The following is a 12,719-nucleotide window of genomic DNA, read 5'->3' on the forward strand; positions in this document are numbered from 1 at the left end:
TGCAGGTAATTATTCAAATCATACAGCACCCAAATTGATTAATGGAAAGGAGAAGAATGAGGGAAAAGGGGGAAAAAAAGCAACCCAGAACACTGCATTTTAGAAATTAAACAACAACAACAAAGATTCAGGATCTCTTTTTAGAGAATATACAAGTTCACTTCCTTATTTTCCAAAGCATTCCTATTGACTCTTTTAAACCGAGTTCAGTATACTAAGCAGTATTGACTTTTTTTTTTGAAGTCCAAATTCTGATAGCTTTCTCAAACAAAAGCTGACTTGCAAGTTACAACCTAATTCAAGATCTCTAGTTCACAGAGCTTCTCTGGACCTCCTAAAACAGCCTGATACAAGTTAGCAACTCACTGAGAACCATCTATAATTTCATTTGTACACTGAATCACAAAATAAAAGCATAAAAGTCTGTAAAGCTTAAACACTTAAGTTCCTTTGAAAGTTACCCAAAGACTTGTAACACTCTAACAAGAAATGGCCACTTGCTATGAGCTGCTCATCTCCCATTTAGTTTTTGAATACTACAGATGCACTTTATGAGAAAGTCAGACTATTTTATTTAATTTTCTGGACAAGAGAGAGACCCTGTAAGGAAACGACACTAAGATGACTTCACCAAAAATCCATTTAAAAGCCTGTCAGGTTTTGAAACATGTATTTTAAAGCTTTTAAAGAACTATTACAGAAAAGGTTGAAAATATCATAAGAATCAGGGGACATAAGTGCATGATGTAAGGGAGATGGGAAAGTAACAATAGGATTTGGGCAGAGACCACAATATAAACTTCCAAACACTGAAATGCACAGAGGCAGAGAGCTCAAAGAACATGCCTAGTCCTAGCAGCACCCCTAGCACCCCAAAAAGCTCACCCCATTCCCACACAAGAAATTTGAATCAAATAACGGTAACGTCTACCTGAATGACACTTAAAGGACCTCTTTAGCTTTTCCTCGTTGGTACTTTTATAGGCTTGATGTCCAAGTAACTCCAAACAGTCAAGAGAAATAACGCTCAGTGGCACAAAAGACTCAAAGACAGATATATTTTCTACCTCTTCATCTAGATTTCTGCAGTACCTCAATTAGCCCTATTTTGTAAAACCTTTAACTCGAAGAGTGAGGCTCCTGAGATGAAACTGAACAAAATGGATTTGGAAACAATGGAGTTGTGCGCAAAATGCTGGCTACCCACTGAAATCCGCAGTATCAAGTGCAAGTACTCTGATATAACGAGTCTATCCTGAATAACAAGTGTAAGTTGAGAATTAATTAATAGGTGATACACATTAAAAAAAAAAAAAAAAAAGAGATACACGAGTCAAACTCCTATCAGTATTCCAGGGCTCTTTGCACATTTGTTTATCCCTGAATGAGCTTCTCCTCACTGGACTCAGGAAGAGTGGGACAGGCACCATTTACAAGGCACCATCCAGAGGTTTAGACAGTGGTAGATGGCTGCCAGCATCCCACGCGTGAGTCTGACTTGTTCCCAGACCTACAGAGGTATTGAAGGTATCACAACACACCCGATGAGACAGGGAATTAATTATGGCATGGCCAGTTACAAATGCATGGCATCAGAACACAGTACAACTGTCTGCACCAGCAAAATAAAGGATAAGCATGTACGTATGACAGTAGGAAACATGCGACACAGAGCAAACAGAAAATCAGGTATCATTTCATTAGGATTAATGAAGGACATGACACCTCGGGCATTAGGTGAATGTAGGAAAAATTCTTAGTTGCACTTAAAGGCTTCCTTGAGGCAGGACGCGGTAGTAATGAAACTGCAAATGAAATGAGTTCCTGGCACAACCTCAGCAGCAAGAAAACATGCACACGACCAAAGCGTAGGCAAGTCCACACAAACAAAGTCAAAAGTAAAAGCTGAGGAGTTAAAAGGACCTGCTTGGTACATGGTACACAACGAAGTCCAATATGTAGGAAAAAAGACCCAAATAAAAGGTAAAATGGAAGAAAGATTTGAAGATGGGACAAAGACACAAACCCCAAAATCCCACCCCAGCAAATTCACACTTTCTAAAAAGGATTGAGCTAACAAGTGCAAGCTATAAATACATAATCACTCCAAATATGAAAGTAATTATTGACAGACTCGAAATCTAGCAGCAAGATCAGCACCAGACTGGAGACTACTGAAAAATTTCCCATGCTGTGCTACCAGCGTACAAGACCCTTGCAAAACCTTTGTAAAGCCTGTAACAAAGTTCTGAAGCCACAGGCACTGAGCTATGCCTATCCTTGGGTAAAAGTGATTTCAGAAAGAAGACCTAGGAAATCCTTGTAAACCTCAGAGATTCTCAAATCCTTTGCAAACATGGAATAATACTTTGTGGAAGAAGGGCAGGAGTGGGAGCAGGAAGCAACATTAGGAAGAACTGGAGCTTTTTGACCTTGCCTTTGGGAGGCAGAAAATCCGAAACAGAATGGGCGACATGATTGCCAGAACTGACAACGTGCCACTTGGAGCCTCTGTCTCTTCCTCCCCCTGGTCAACCTTTCATACTTAAACTCCCATCATCTTCTTTCTTTTCATACCTCAGGTGGAATATACCACTGTAAAAAACAATTCCCAGTTACTCAAAAAAAAAGGAAAAAAAGCAAGCAAGATGAATGACAGAGATGCTATAATTAGGGGACTGGAACACCTCTCTTATGAAGAAAGGCTGAGGGGGGACCTTATCAACACTTACAAATACTTAAAGGGTGGGTGCCAGGAGGATGGGGCCAGACTCTTTTCAGTGGTGCCCGGGGACAGGACAAGAGGCAATGGGCACAAACTTGAGCATAGGAAGTTCCACCTAAGCATGAGGAGGAACTTCTTTACTTTGAGGGTGGCAGAGCAGTGGCACAGGCTGCCCAGGGAGGTGGTGGAGTCTCCGTCTCTGCAGACATTCAAAACCTGCCTGGACACGCTCCTGTGCAACCTGCTCTAAGACGACCCTGCTCTGGCAGGGGAGTTGGACTAGATGATCTCCAGAGGTCCCTTCCAACCCTACCATTCTGTGACTCTGTAATTTTAGATACATAAATACAGACCAGGTAACTGACAAACAGTTTCAAGTGTGATAGTCACTACTTTATCACAGGAAATTTTGTCAGAGAAGGTAAATCCAGTCCTGCCAGATCCATCCTGTCATCTACACATCAGTCAAGTCACCTTTGTGGTCTCACTTTATTCACTGTAATGTACAGTATCTTGGAGGATGTCTTATCTTTGTTATTATTGGTTGCTTTGTTTTCTTCTTTTTAGACATCCAAGCCCAAATTATTAAAAGCATTACGCAGGTGTAATTTTCTGCAAAGTGTTTCTAAAGTGTGTTGGGCGAGCCAGGATAGAAGCAAAGACGATAGAGGTAGTGCAACAACTGAACCCAAGACCTAGTAAGCGAATTTCTGAACTTAGTCTATGTCTAGAGTAAAGGTCTACCCCTTGCTATCATTTTCTATGTTTGGAACTGGGTGAGAATTCTGGACACACCAGAACAAGCAAGCAAGCTTTATAGATACAAATAACAAGTTCAAGTTAAAGAACTTGTCTTCCCCAAGACATTCTTTCTAGTGTGACAAAGCAAAACTTGAATAGGCTGGTGACTATGCCTATGGCAAAAATCCGTGCTGTAACTGTTAAAATGGTATGAGAGTGAGCTGCTGGTGTTCATTCCTTCCCCACCCTTAACAAGTCTGGACTATGCGAGAAGAAAAACTAATACACTTGTCCAGTATTTCAAATACCAAAGTTACTGCACTTGTTGCTGCTCTGAAAAAAAAAAACAAACCCTGATTAAAAACAAACTTTAGTTGCTGAATTCACCTTGGTATCAAGTGAAGTCCTTAATATAGTAATGCATGCACAAAGGCATAACCCAGTGATGGGAATGTGTATCTCTAAGCTGGCAACAAGTCTTGCAAAATGACAAATGCTAGTGATTACTTACAGATTTATGGAGATTGTGCATGCTACCCTTATGCAGAGGGCAAACAATAAAACATGAACTATACTTCCAAAAAAAAAAAAAAAAAAAAAAAGACATGAGGTCGTCTACGTAAAGCAGGATGGCTCAGTTGGAATTGCTATTTCACCTTCTATCTTTTGTTAGATCAGTCAAGGACCAAGCTATTTCTGTTACTCTGTGCAGGAATTCCCCTGCATGGGCCTGCATGCAGCACCTCTTTGCTACTTCAAACCATTTCTATGTATAGAACACTTTCTTACAAACATCAATGCTTCCCAGTCATAAGTAGAGAAGAATGATAAGCATTAATATGAATAACTGCTTTCTGCCATGACAGGATTTCTGTCTATATCGAGAGTGAAGCCTTCAATGCATTTTTGCTTAACATGTTTTGCAACACAAAGGCTTACAGTTACTAGAGAAAGCCATTTATATGCTGATATATTTTCATATTCCAAAGGCTTTAAAATAGAATTATTCATGTTGTAGAAGAAAACTGGTAAGGATATTATGAATGCACAGGCATTATTATAGAATAATAAGATGTTGACACCTTTATTAGAAAGCACATCAACTTCAGGCACAGAAGTATCAGTTTTTAATTGGAATATTCTGGACTGTATCTTACTCATTAGTAAATTCTCATACTTCGACTGAGATCATGCAAGTCTCTTGAGCAGGAGGCTGGAAAGCTTTACTCTGAATAAATTCATTTGTTTGGTAAGGATGTGACCGACCTAGGACACTATTCTTACCTTTTTCAAATCAGAAGTACTTGGAATCTTAAAGTTCCGACTTTGGCGCAAAATCTTCAACTAGTTCCGTGCATAAATACCATGACATTTACAAGAAGACAACAAAATATTTTAATTTAAATATGCCCCATACTATACAACCGTATAAAATACCAACTAAGCATTCATTTTAACATTAAAAAAACCAAAACAAAACAAAGAGAAAAAGCAAGCAGCACACTGTAGTGATGATAACAGAAGGTGGCACAAGCCAGGATATACAACCAGGAAGACAGGCAAGTTACTGTCTCACAACCTTTGTTTACAATTACCATCAGAGGGGGAAAACACACTGTAACCATCCCAAGACTTCCATGGTTTCTAGTGCCCACCTTATTAGGTAGATGTCAGTGTACTAAAATGACAAAAACCATATTGGTATTTAACATTCTGTTCTTTTTAATTGAAAGGTAGCGCTGCTTTCTTAGGATTGCTAGGAAACACAACAGCAACTACCCGGGCTTCTAATGCAAAGCTGCTGCTTAAACTGGTAATCATGGAAAGATTGAAAAAGGACAACACAGGAATTATTCCAACAATTTTAAATTGAATGAAGTGAAGTCCAGCAGTAATTTGAGAAACATGGAAAAAGTCTTGGAAAGGCTTAAAGGCAGTTGTGGCCAACCTACAAAGTTTCTCTCCATTTTATTTATTTTGCGTGTTAATAAGTAGTACATGTATCCAGCTGATTGTTATACCTTAGTAACACAAAATAACCTTATGCACCCCCATGTCCATAAAACACGGCTCCAGCAATACATGGCATTAGCTCTTCTTAACACTGCTAACATGGAGAGTGCCACTTGAGTTAGGTCCAAGACAGACACCAAGTACCAGTGTTTGTTTCAGTTTACAGGGCATACCAATCGAAACAAGATCATAACTGCAAACATTACTCAAGTTCAATATATTCCCGCTCTCTGTAGTCACAGGATATCAATTGCTATTATGCCTAGGACAATGACAGGCCTTCAATAACACCACATTTACACTGCACCACAGCTTGGAATGGCTTCGTTAGACATCTTACTTTTTAAAATATATTATTTGTTTAAAAAACAAGGTGTGAGCCTGGGTATTTAAGTCAATGTTTGCTTCAAATGGCACCAAATGGATTTCTTTGTATTAACTCCAGCTACAAAACTTATTCTCAAACCAACTGTGGCAAAAGTAAACCCACAGAGAACCACGCTTTGATTTCTAAAAACATGTTGAGAAGATTCAAACATACCCTTTCTAAAACTGTGATATTTTCCCACAGATATGAGTTACTATCTCTTAAAAAAAAAAATACTGAAGCCTATTTCAAAGTGAGGATCTCCATTTTAAAAAACAAGTAATAAAATACACTTCTGCCATCTTTTTTCCTCTAAACTTGTATGTCATGAGCTACTGCCTTTAAACACTAACATATAAAAACCCCTAAAGCTTCTCCCACATATACCCATTACTTAAGTATGCATCATTACTTGGCATTAAGCATCTCTAATACCAGCTTACTTTGGATGCAAAGCTAAGAAATTTTGTATTTATGGACATACAAAGCCAGTAGAAAAAGATACAAGTGTGCAGCTTGTAGAACAGTTCGTATCAGGAATGAACGAGGAAAAGGCACTCCATTTCTCTTCACTGTTCTACACACCGTGTGCAATTTTTCAGTCACCGTTAAACCTTTGCTCACAACAATGCAGATCCACATACTGCGTGGAGTTCGTGTCTCTCCATTACCATCTTTTTTTCACTGAAAAATTACATTGCTGTGAATATGCAACATTAGCTTTATTTATACATTTAAGAATACTTTTTTTTTCCAAATGAGAAAGTCAAAAGCTACCGAACAAATGTTACTGAAGATATAAATTATTTAAAAACTTAAATAATTTAAAATCAACTTGTTTAAACAACTTTCCTATTGCACATTTTTCCATTACTTTATCAGATAAAATCCTATATAGGCATTTAAAAGGTTAAAGTTTTAAAAGCACAAGTTACATAGCACCAAAATAAGGTGCTGAAGAAATTGTATGCCTGCTGGAAAATGAGTGCTAATAAAAACAAATATAAATATATATGTATATACACATCTAGTAGTAAGTCCAGGATGCTGAGATAATAAATACTTTAAACAATTTCCCAGATTTCCAGAAACATGTGAGAAACTATAGAAAATAATGCAAAGTTACTTTAGAAGACCAAGAATACACATGCACAAAATCTATTATAAGAAAAAGGTTTAGAATTCCCATACTTTAATCTTTAAACCCAGCTCTGTTATCGCTACGTACTTGACACAATGACTAGCCTAGTAGTTTGAGGATTTATGTAAGTCAGAACAAAGAAAGCTTTCCCCAGTTGCTTTATAATGGAACAGCCTACAGTACCCCCAAAAAATTAACCTAGTTTGTCCTGTTAGGTCTCAAAATGTCATCTTCTGCCCATCTTTTGTTCCCAGTGACATGGGAATACACTCATGACATCCATCAACCCGCAGCATCAAAAAATAAGGATGAAACTTCCTATATTTTTTTCTGAGCAAACTTATATTGGAATTTCTCCTACTGTAACTGCTGCTGTTTCCACCAGATCTGTGACCTGCTGTTTCCACAGTAAATGTTTCCCTTGCATATGCCTACTTGTAACCCTTGGAAAAACAACAGCAATTCAACTTAAATGGGTAGGAGTATAATCTGGCCTTCTTGTCTGAATAATTTTTGGTTTGGGTTTCTTTGTTTCTTCTTCCACATCGTTTTCCTGGTCACTCTCACATACGTGGACGACAACACTAGGAGTGGTGTCGGTTGCAGCATGTAGCTCATACTTTTCTCCTGAAAGTTAAAATATTAGCAAAACTGGTTAAAAAGGATCCCTTCTGTAGAAAAAGTATGACAAAAATTACTAAAAAGGAATTCATAAAAATGTGTAAGTAATACACTGCTGACAAAAGCCTGATGCCACAATGCCTTGGATGGTGCAGGCAGGTGCACTGCCAACAGTCACATATACCATCCAGAAGTACTTAGGTTCTGTTTTCAAAGCAACATAGCTCAGCTGCTCTCTTAAAAGCAAGTTTACATAAATTACCGGAGGCATTCCGGAAAGCATTCTACATGAGCAGTCATAAGTCTTGTTGGTGGATTTTTGTCATTTTAAAGCATACAAGATTATCTATCCACTGTACCACATTCAGGTAGACTTTGTTTTCCTGAATAAAAGCAAAACCACAGGATCTTTCTTCCCCCCAAAAGCTTTCAGTCTTAAGAAAGCTGGATGCAGTTCTTCCCACCTCACACAGAGGTGCTTGCTCTAACAGTATTCTGGCATTCTGTGGTGCAGCAGAGCTAGAGAGCAAGCTTCATGCATATATAATGTGAAACACTCAGATATAATATAACTGGCGTGCAGAAGTGCTATGATACAAGTTTTATTGGCCACTGATCTGAAATCTGTTTTTTCCATAATATAAAGAGTCGCTTTTAAATCTAACCAGGTGTTAAATAATTCTAATCTTACATTAGATCAGGGAAAGAGCAAACTCTTCCTTTTCACTGCTTCCCTGATCAGCTCCCCTTAATGTTGTTTTCTTGTTACCTTATACTCATTAGCTCTCAGTGGAGAGAACAGTCTCCATTAAGATCCCTACAGTGATCTGCCCATTAGCTGTTCAAAAGAGCTAACACTGGTGGCAAGGAGCACACACGAGAGTGCTAAGGCTCTGAAGCGGTCTCTGCTCTGTTTCCCCAAGAACTTTAGGAAGGGGAACCGGCACAAAGAGCGGTTCCATGGAGGAAAAGGCTCTTGCCTCCAGTTCTTCAGAAACACACAAGCCATTGTGCTAGAGTAACCCCTGCCTGCTCCTTGGTACCAAGTCATTAACTCCATGTTCCAATTAACATCCCAGTCAAGAAAGAGACAGAGCTTTATAGGGCTCAACATTCACAATATATATGAAAAATCTCATGGGAAAAGGGATCACAGATCTGCCAGTAAGCTTACTGCAGGGCACTTCAATAACAGAACCTTCAGAGAAAAAAGACCAACTTTTACTGCTTAGTAAGCCCTTAAGTATTTATCTTAAGGCCTACAGGTTTCTTTTTGGTCTTGCTAAAACTTAAAAGGAAAGCTTGTAGTAAAGTAAGCAGCCACCATGGAGCAAGGTCTGACCTTTCATAAGCTGTACCAAATCAGTAAGCTGTAGTATTATTTATTCATTCATTCCACGTGTTTCATCAAAACCAACTTCCATTCTGACAAGCACAGTCTTATGGGACTTCTGTTTCAAAAACTGGTTTCAGGAAAATAAAATCTTTGATAAAAACATATAGTAAGTATGTCAGCAGTATTCTTGGTGGATGGTTTTAAAGACCTACATGCAGGCTCTATCTGCTTAGCTTGCATATTTCTGGATAAACAAATGATTTGTGGTGGCATTTAATAGCTCCACTTCTAACTTTAATACCTTTCCACAAATTATTCTTGCCATTAGAATTCACATACCATTTAAAACATGGTATTTATTAAAAACTGGCAATAATCTACCCCAATTTTTATGGTAGCATAAGCATAATTTTTGTCCCTCCACAAACTGCTAAGGGCTGAATTTTCACAGGTAAGAAGAATTCCCTAGTGTTTTGTGAGAAGCACATTATTTTTGCTAGAATCTTTGGATATCACCAGTATGCAGTCAACCATACACTACTACACAGAAGGCTGTTGCATGAAGAGCTAGAAGTTCTGCCCTACCCTGTTCTCCGCCCCTTACTACTGACAAAATAAGATGTGTTCCCTAAGCTGGTAGGTAAACAAATATATAAAAATACTACAGTAAAATGATTCAGACTACAGTTTCTGTGCTCTTTGATACTGCTACTAAATGTGGCCATTTTTTCTCTCCCCTAAAATTAATAGTACAGTTGCAAACAAGTTAAATCAGAGTTGCAGATTTTGTGAAATATAATTTGCACCAATTCTTATGAAGAAGGTTGTCTTAACTGCAGTATAAAAGGACATCAAGGGATGCGATCATTAATCACTGAAAAACAGAACCTGTTTGAAATAAGAGTTCAGTTTAGTGGAACTCTACATCTATTTCTGAAAGTAGTATTTGGTTTAAAACACAAATAGGAGAAACAGTTCTACATGCTATCTGTGGTTCTATCTATTTTTAATAAATAAACCTATAAACAGTCTGCATAGCGCAGTTAGCTGAAGTGACAAGCAACTTACGGGAAAGCACTAGAAATAAGGGGTAAGTGTACGTTCTTAATATCTCCTTTAGTTTGGACAGTGGGGAAAAAAAGAGGAACCTGATACAAACTTTTTTCCTTTCCAGGGTGAAACTATCTCAAAGTTTCCAATTAATGAATAAATTGCAGCAGACGAAAGTTACAAGGAGCAAGGAGTGGCAGAAACTTCTCCCTCTTAACTCCAAAAGAAAATTAGGTTGATACTGACAGTTTCCCTCCTACACATACTACTCACTCAGATGCAGAGGTAATTCTAGCACAGAGCTACACAGCTGTCAACTGGTTCATTGTCTGAAACGGGACTTTCCTGTCCCTTCAAGAGGCGTGTAACTACACGACTGCCTCTTCATTTTCAGGAAGCTGCTTCTTGAAAATTCTGGTGAACAAGCTAATATATTATTGAAGCAACATTCACGCTCTTTACAAATCACAAAAAAAGATCACATTGTGGCGGCCTGGGCCCTCCAAGTGATCCTGTGGAATTACTATGTGTGTAAGAAACTACCATTTATTAATACTTTTTCTGATATTACAAATTTAATTGGTAGATGGTAATTAATTTGAAAAGTTGTAGAAATTCAGAAAGTTTAAAAGGTGTTTTACTCAACGAGAATTCCAGCGTTCCTACTCCTTCTTACCTGGTCCTAACTTGGAGATAGCATATAAAAGGTCATAGTTAATGACTGGAGTAGCATCTTCTACTTGCTTCCAATCAACAGGTGGAGAGGCTGGAGGTGAAATCAAAAACTGTTTGTCTGGATTTGGCGGTGCCAAATGCGAGCTTCCGATGTGCAAAGTCTGAAAAAAAGTATAAATGCCAAAGCTGTTTCACTGTTACCCACGAATCCATCATTCATGAGGAATTTTAAGGTTTGGATAGATGTTATGCTGTAACAGGCACTCAAGGTGGCAGCATGTAACTAGATTACTGAAGAGAGCTATATGAAAGACCCAGTATACAAAATACAGACAAGCCACCACATTCATTAACTCTGATGAAACATGCAATGAAGTATGCATATCTGCATCTTCTCATTATGGAGTTTTACAAAAATTTCACCAGAAAATAGCTGCCCTTAAAATACTGAAGTAGGAGGAAGCTGGATATGGGCTTTAAGGCCTAATGACAAATGGTGTTGAAACTCATTACCACAAGTGAGAGTGGTGAGAATTCTAGAAGGTATATAAATAAACTGGCTCCTTCAGGACTGTCCCTAGGGACATCTGAAACAGACACACATAGATTAATTTTTCCCATTAAATTTATGGAGGAAAATACACAGTACTACCGCAAAGCGCCCAGATTATCAGAACATGAGAGTTTCACATCTTTAGCAGCAGAGGCTAGCCAGCTATAGAGCCGCACTGATGGCAGTCTCCAACTACAAACATGTGCTAAACAAACAATTTGCAGCAGTGAGGGAAAGATCAACAGGTAGAGTCCTGAACGTGCAGCTCTGCACTTTGGATTCCCTCAGATACTACTTGAGCATGTATGCGCGTGCCTGTGTACTGTTGGCAGAGCACACTTGGCTTCCCCCACCCTGTTAAACTCTATCTTTGACTGTGCTGATTACTATCATCTACTCTCTTTCCCCAAGGTTATCAAAACAAGACAGAGGGAGACAAATGCAAAATATGCAACAGCCTCCAAATACTTGTAGCTTTGGAACAACATGTGATTCTCTAATCAAAATGAAAAAGTTAACAGCGTTCGTTAGCAGGATTGAAGAGCTGTGGAAGCTTATCACGAGTACGTTATGCTTTAGTACCTTGTAAGGATAATCACAAAGAGACTTACCTGAGCAAAATACAGTTTTATTTCCTTTCCAAGGAACTCTGTCTTGTGCAACTGGATTCTAGCATCTGCTGCAGATAAAGGGTTACTGAAATTTATTCGTACTCTTTTGAAGCTCTTAAAATACTGAAAGGTGATATCTCTGTCGTATGTTCTAAACAGCGATTCAAATTTGGCCTGAAAAGAAAGTACCAGAGAAGAAAGTGAATATGCAACACCTTTCTTCAAAGAAATAAAGAAATTGCAGTTACTAAGCAGAGGCATACCACCACTCTTGAACATTGATGTATTTATAAAAGCTTAGATTTATTTTTCTTCTTCTCTTTTTATGAGTTTTTTTCCTAACCTATCGCTTGTCTTCTCTATAGCAGCTTTTTTCTTCCTTATTAGAAAGTTTATCATTATCATTAATAAGTGTTGGACATGATACTCTGATTTAGTGACATAATAAAAATAGTCGCACTGGTCAGATATTGAAAAGAAATGCTTGTCTCATAAAATTAATATCCAAAGGCCTTGAAAAAAGTCTGCCAAGCATGCCTTTGTCTAAGTGTACAGTTTTCAAGGAAACCAACACAACAGTTTTAATACAGAAAAACGTAAAAAGCATATTTGCAAGCTAAATGTAATTTTCTTCAGTGACTCAGCACGCATGATAAAGTTCATGAACATCTCTCCTGTTTTAATAGCTGCTACTTTCGTTTAGCAAAATAAACATATTATTACTGAACTCTAGTTTAATAGCCTCTTCTATTTCTAGAACCGAATCTTTCCTAAAAAAATCTAAAGTACTAACCATACAGCTCCTGAAGGGCCTTTGACACACTTTCTGTTTTGACTGTGTGGTAAGAGTAGGAACTGGACCAAAACCTCATACCTTCATACATCT

At 38.1% G+C, this 12,719-nt stretch overlaps 1 protein-coding gene across 2 annotated transcripts in view; it reads right to left on the bottom strand.

Moving 5' to 3' along the window:
- Positions 1 to 4,837: 4,837 nt before the first annotated feature.
- Positions 4,838 to 12,719, bottom strand: part of RCAN1 (regulator of calcineurin 1) — a 42,450-nt gene continuing 34,568 nt past the window's right edge. For both annotated transcript variants that reach the window (XM_074601635.1, XM_074601643.1), the window contains exons 2-4: positions 11,834 to 12,007; positions 10,671 to 10,830; positions 4,838 to 7,614 (exon numbers count right to left, since the gene is read on the bottom strand). In XM_074601635.1, coding sequence (XP_074457736.1) covers positions 7,451 to 7,614; positions 10,671 to 10,830; positions 11,834 to 12,007 — 498 coding nt within the window. In that variant the 3' untranslated portion in view covers positions 4,838 to 7,450. The remainder of the gene's footprint in view (positions 7,615 to 10,670; positions 10,831 to 11,833; positions 12,008 to 12,719) is intronic.

The sequence above is a fragment of the Larus michahellis genome, chromosome 1 (assembly GCF_964199755.1).
Source record: "Larus michahellis chromosome 1, bLarMic1.1, whole genome shotgun sequence".
NCBI lineage: Eukaryota > Metazoa > Chordata > Aves > Charadriiformes > Laridae > Larus > Larus michahellis.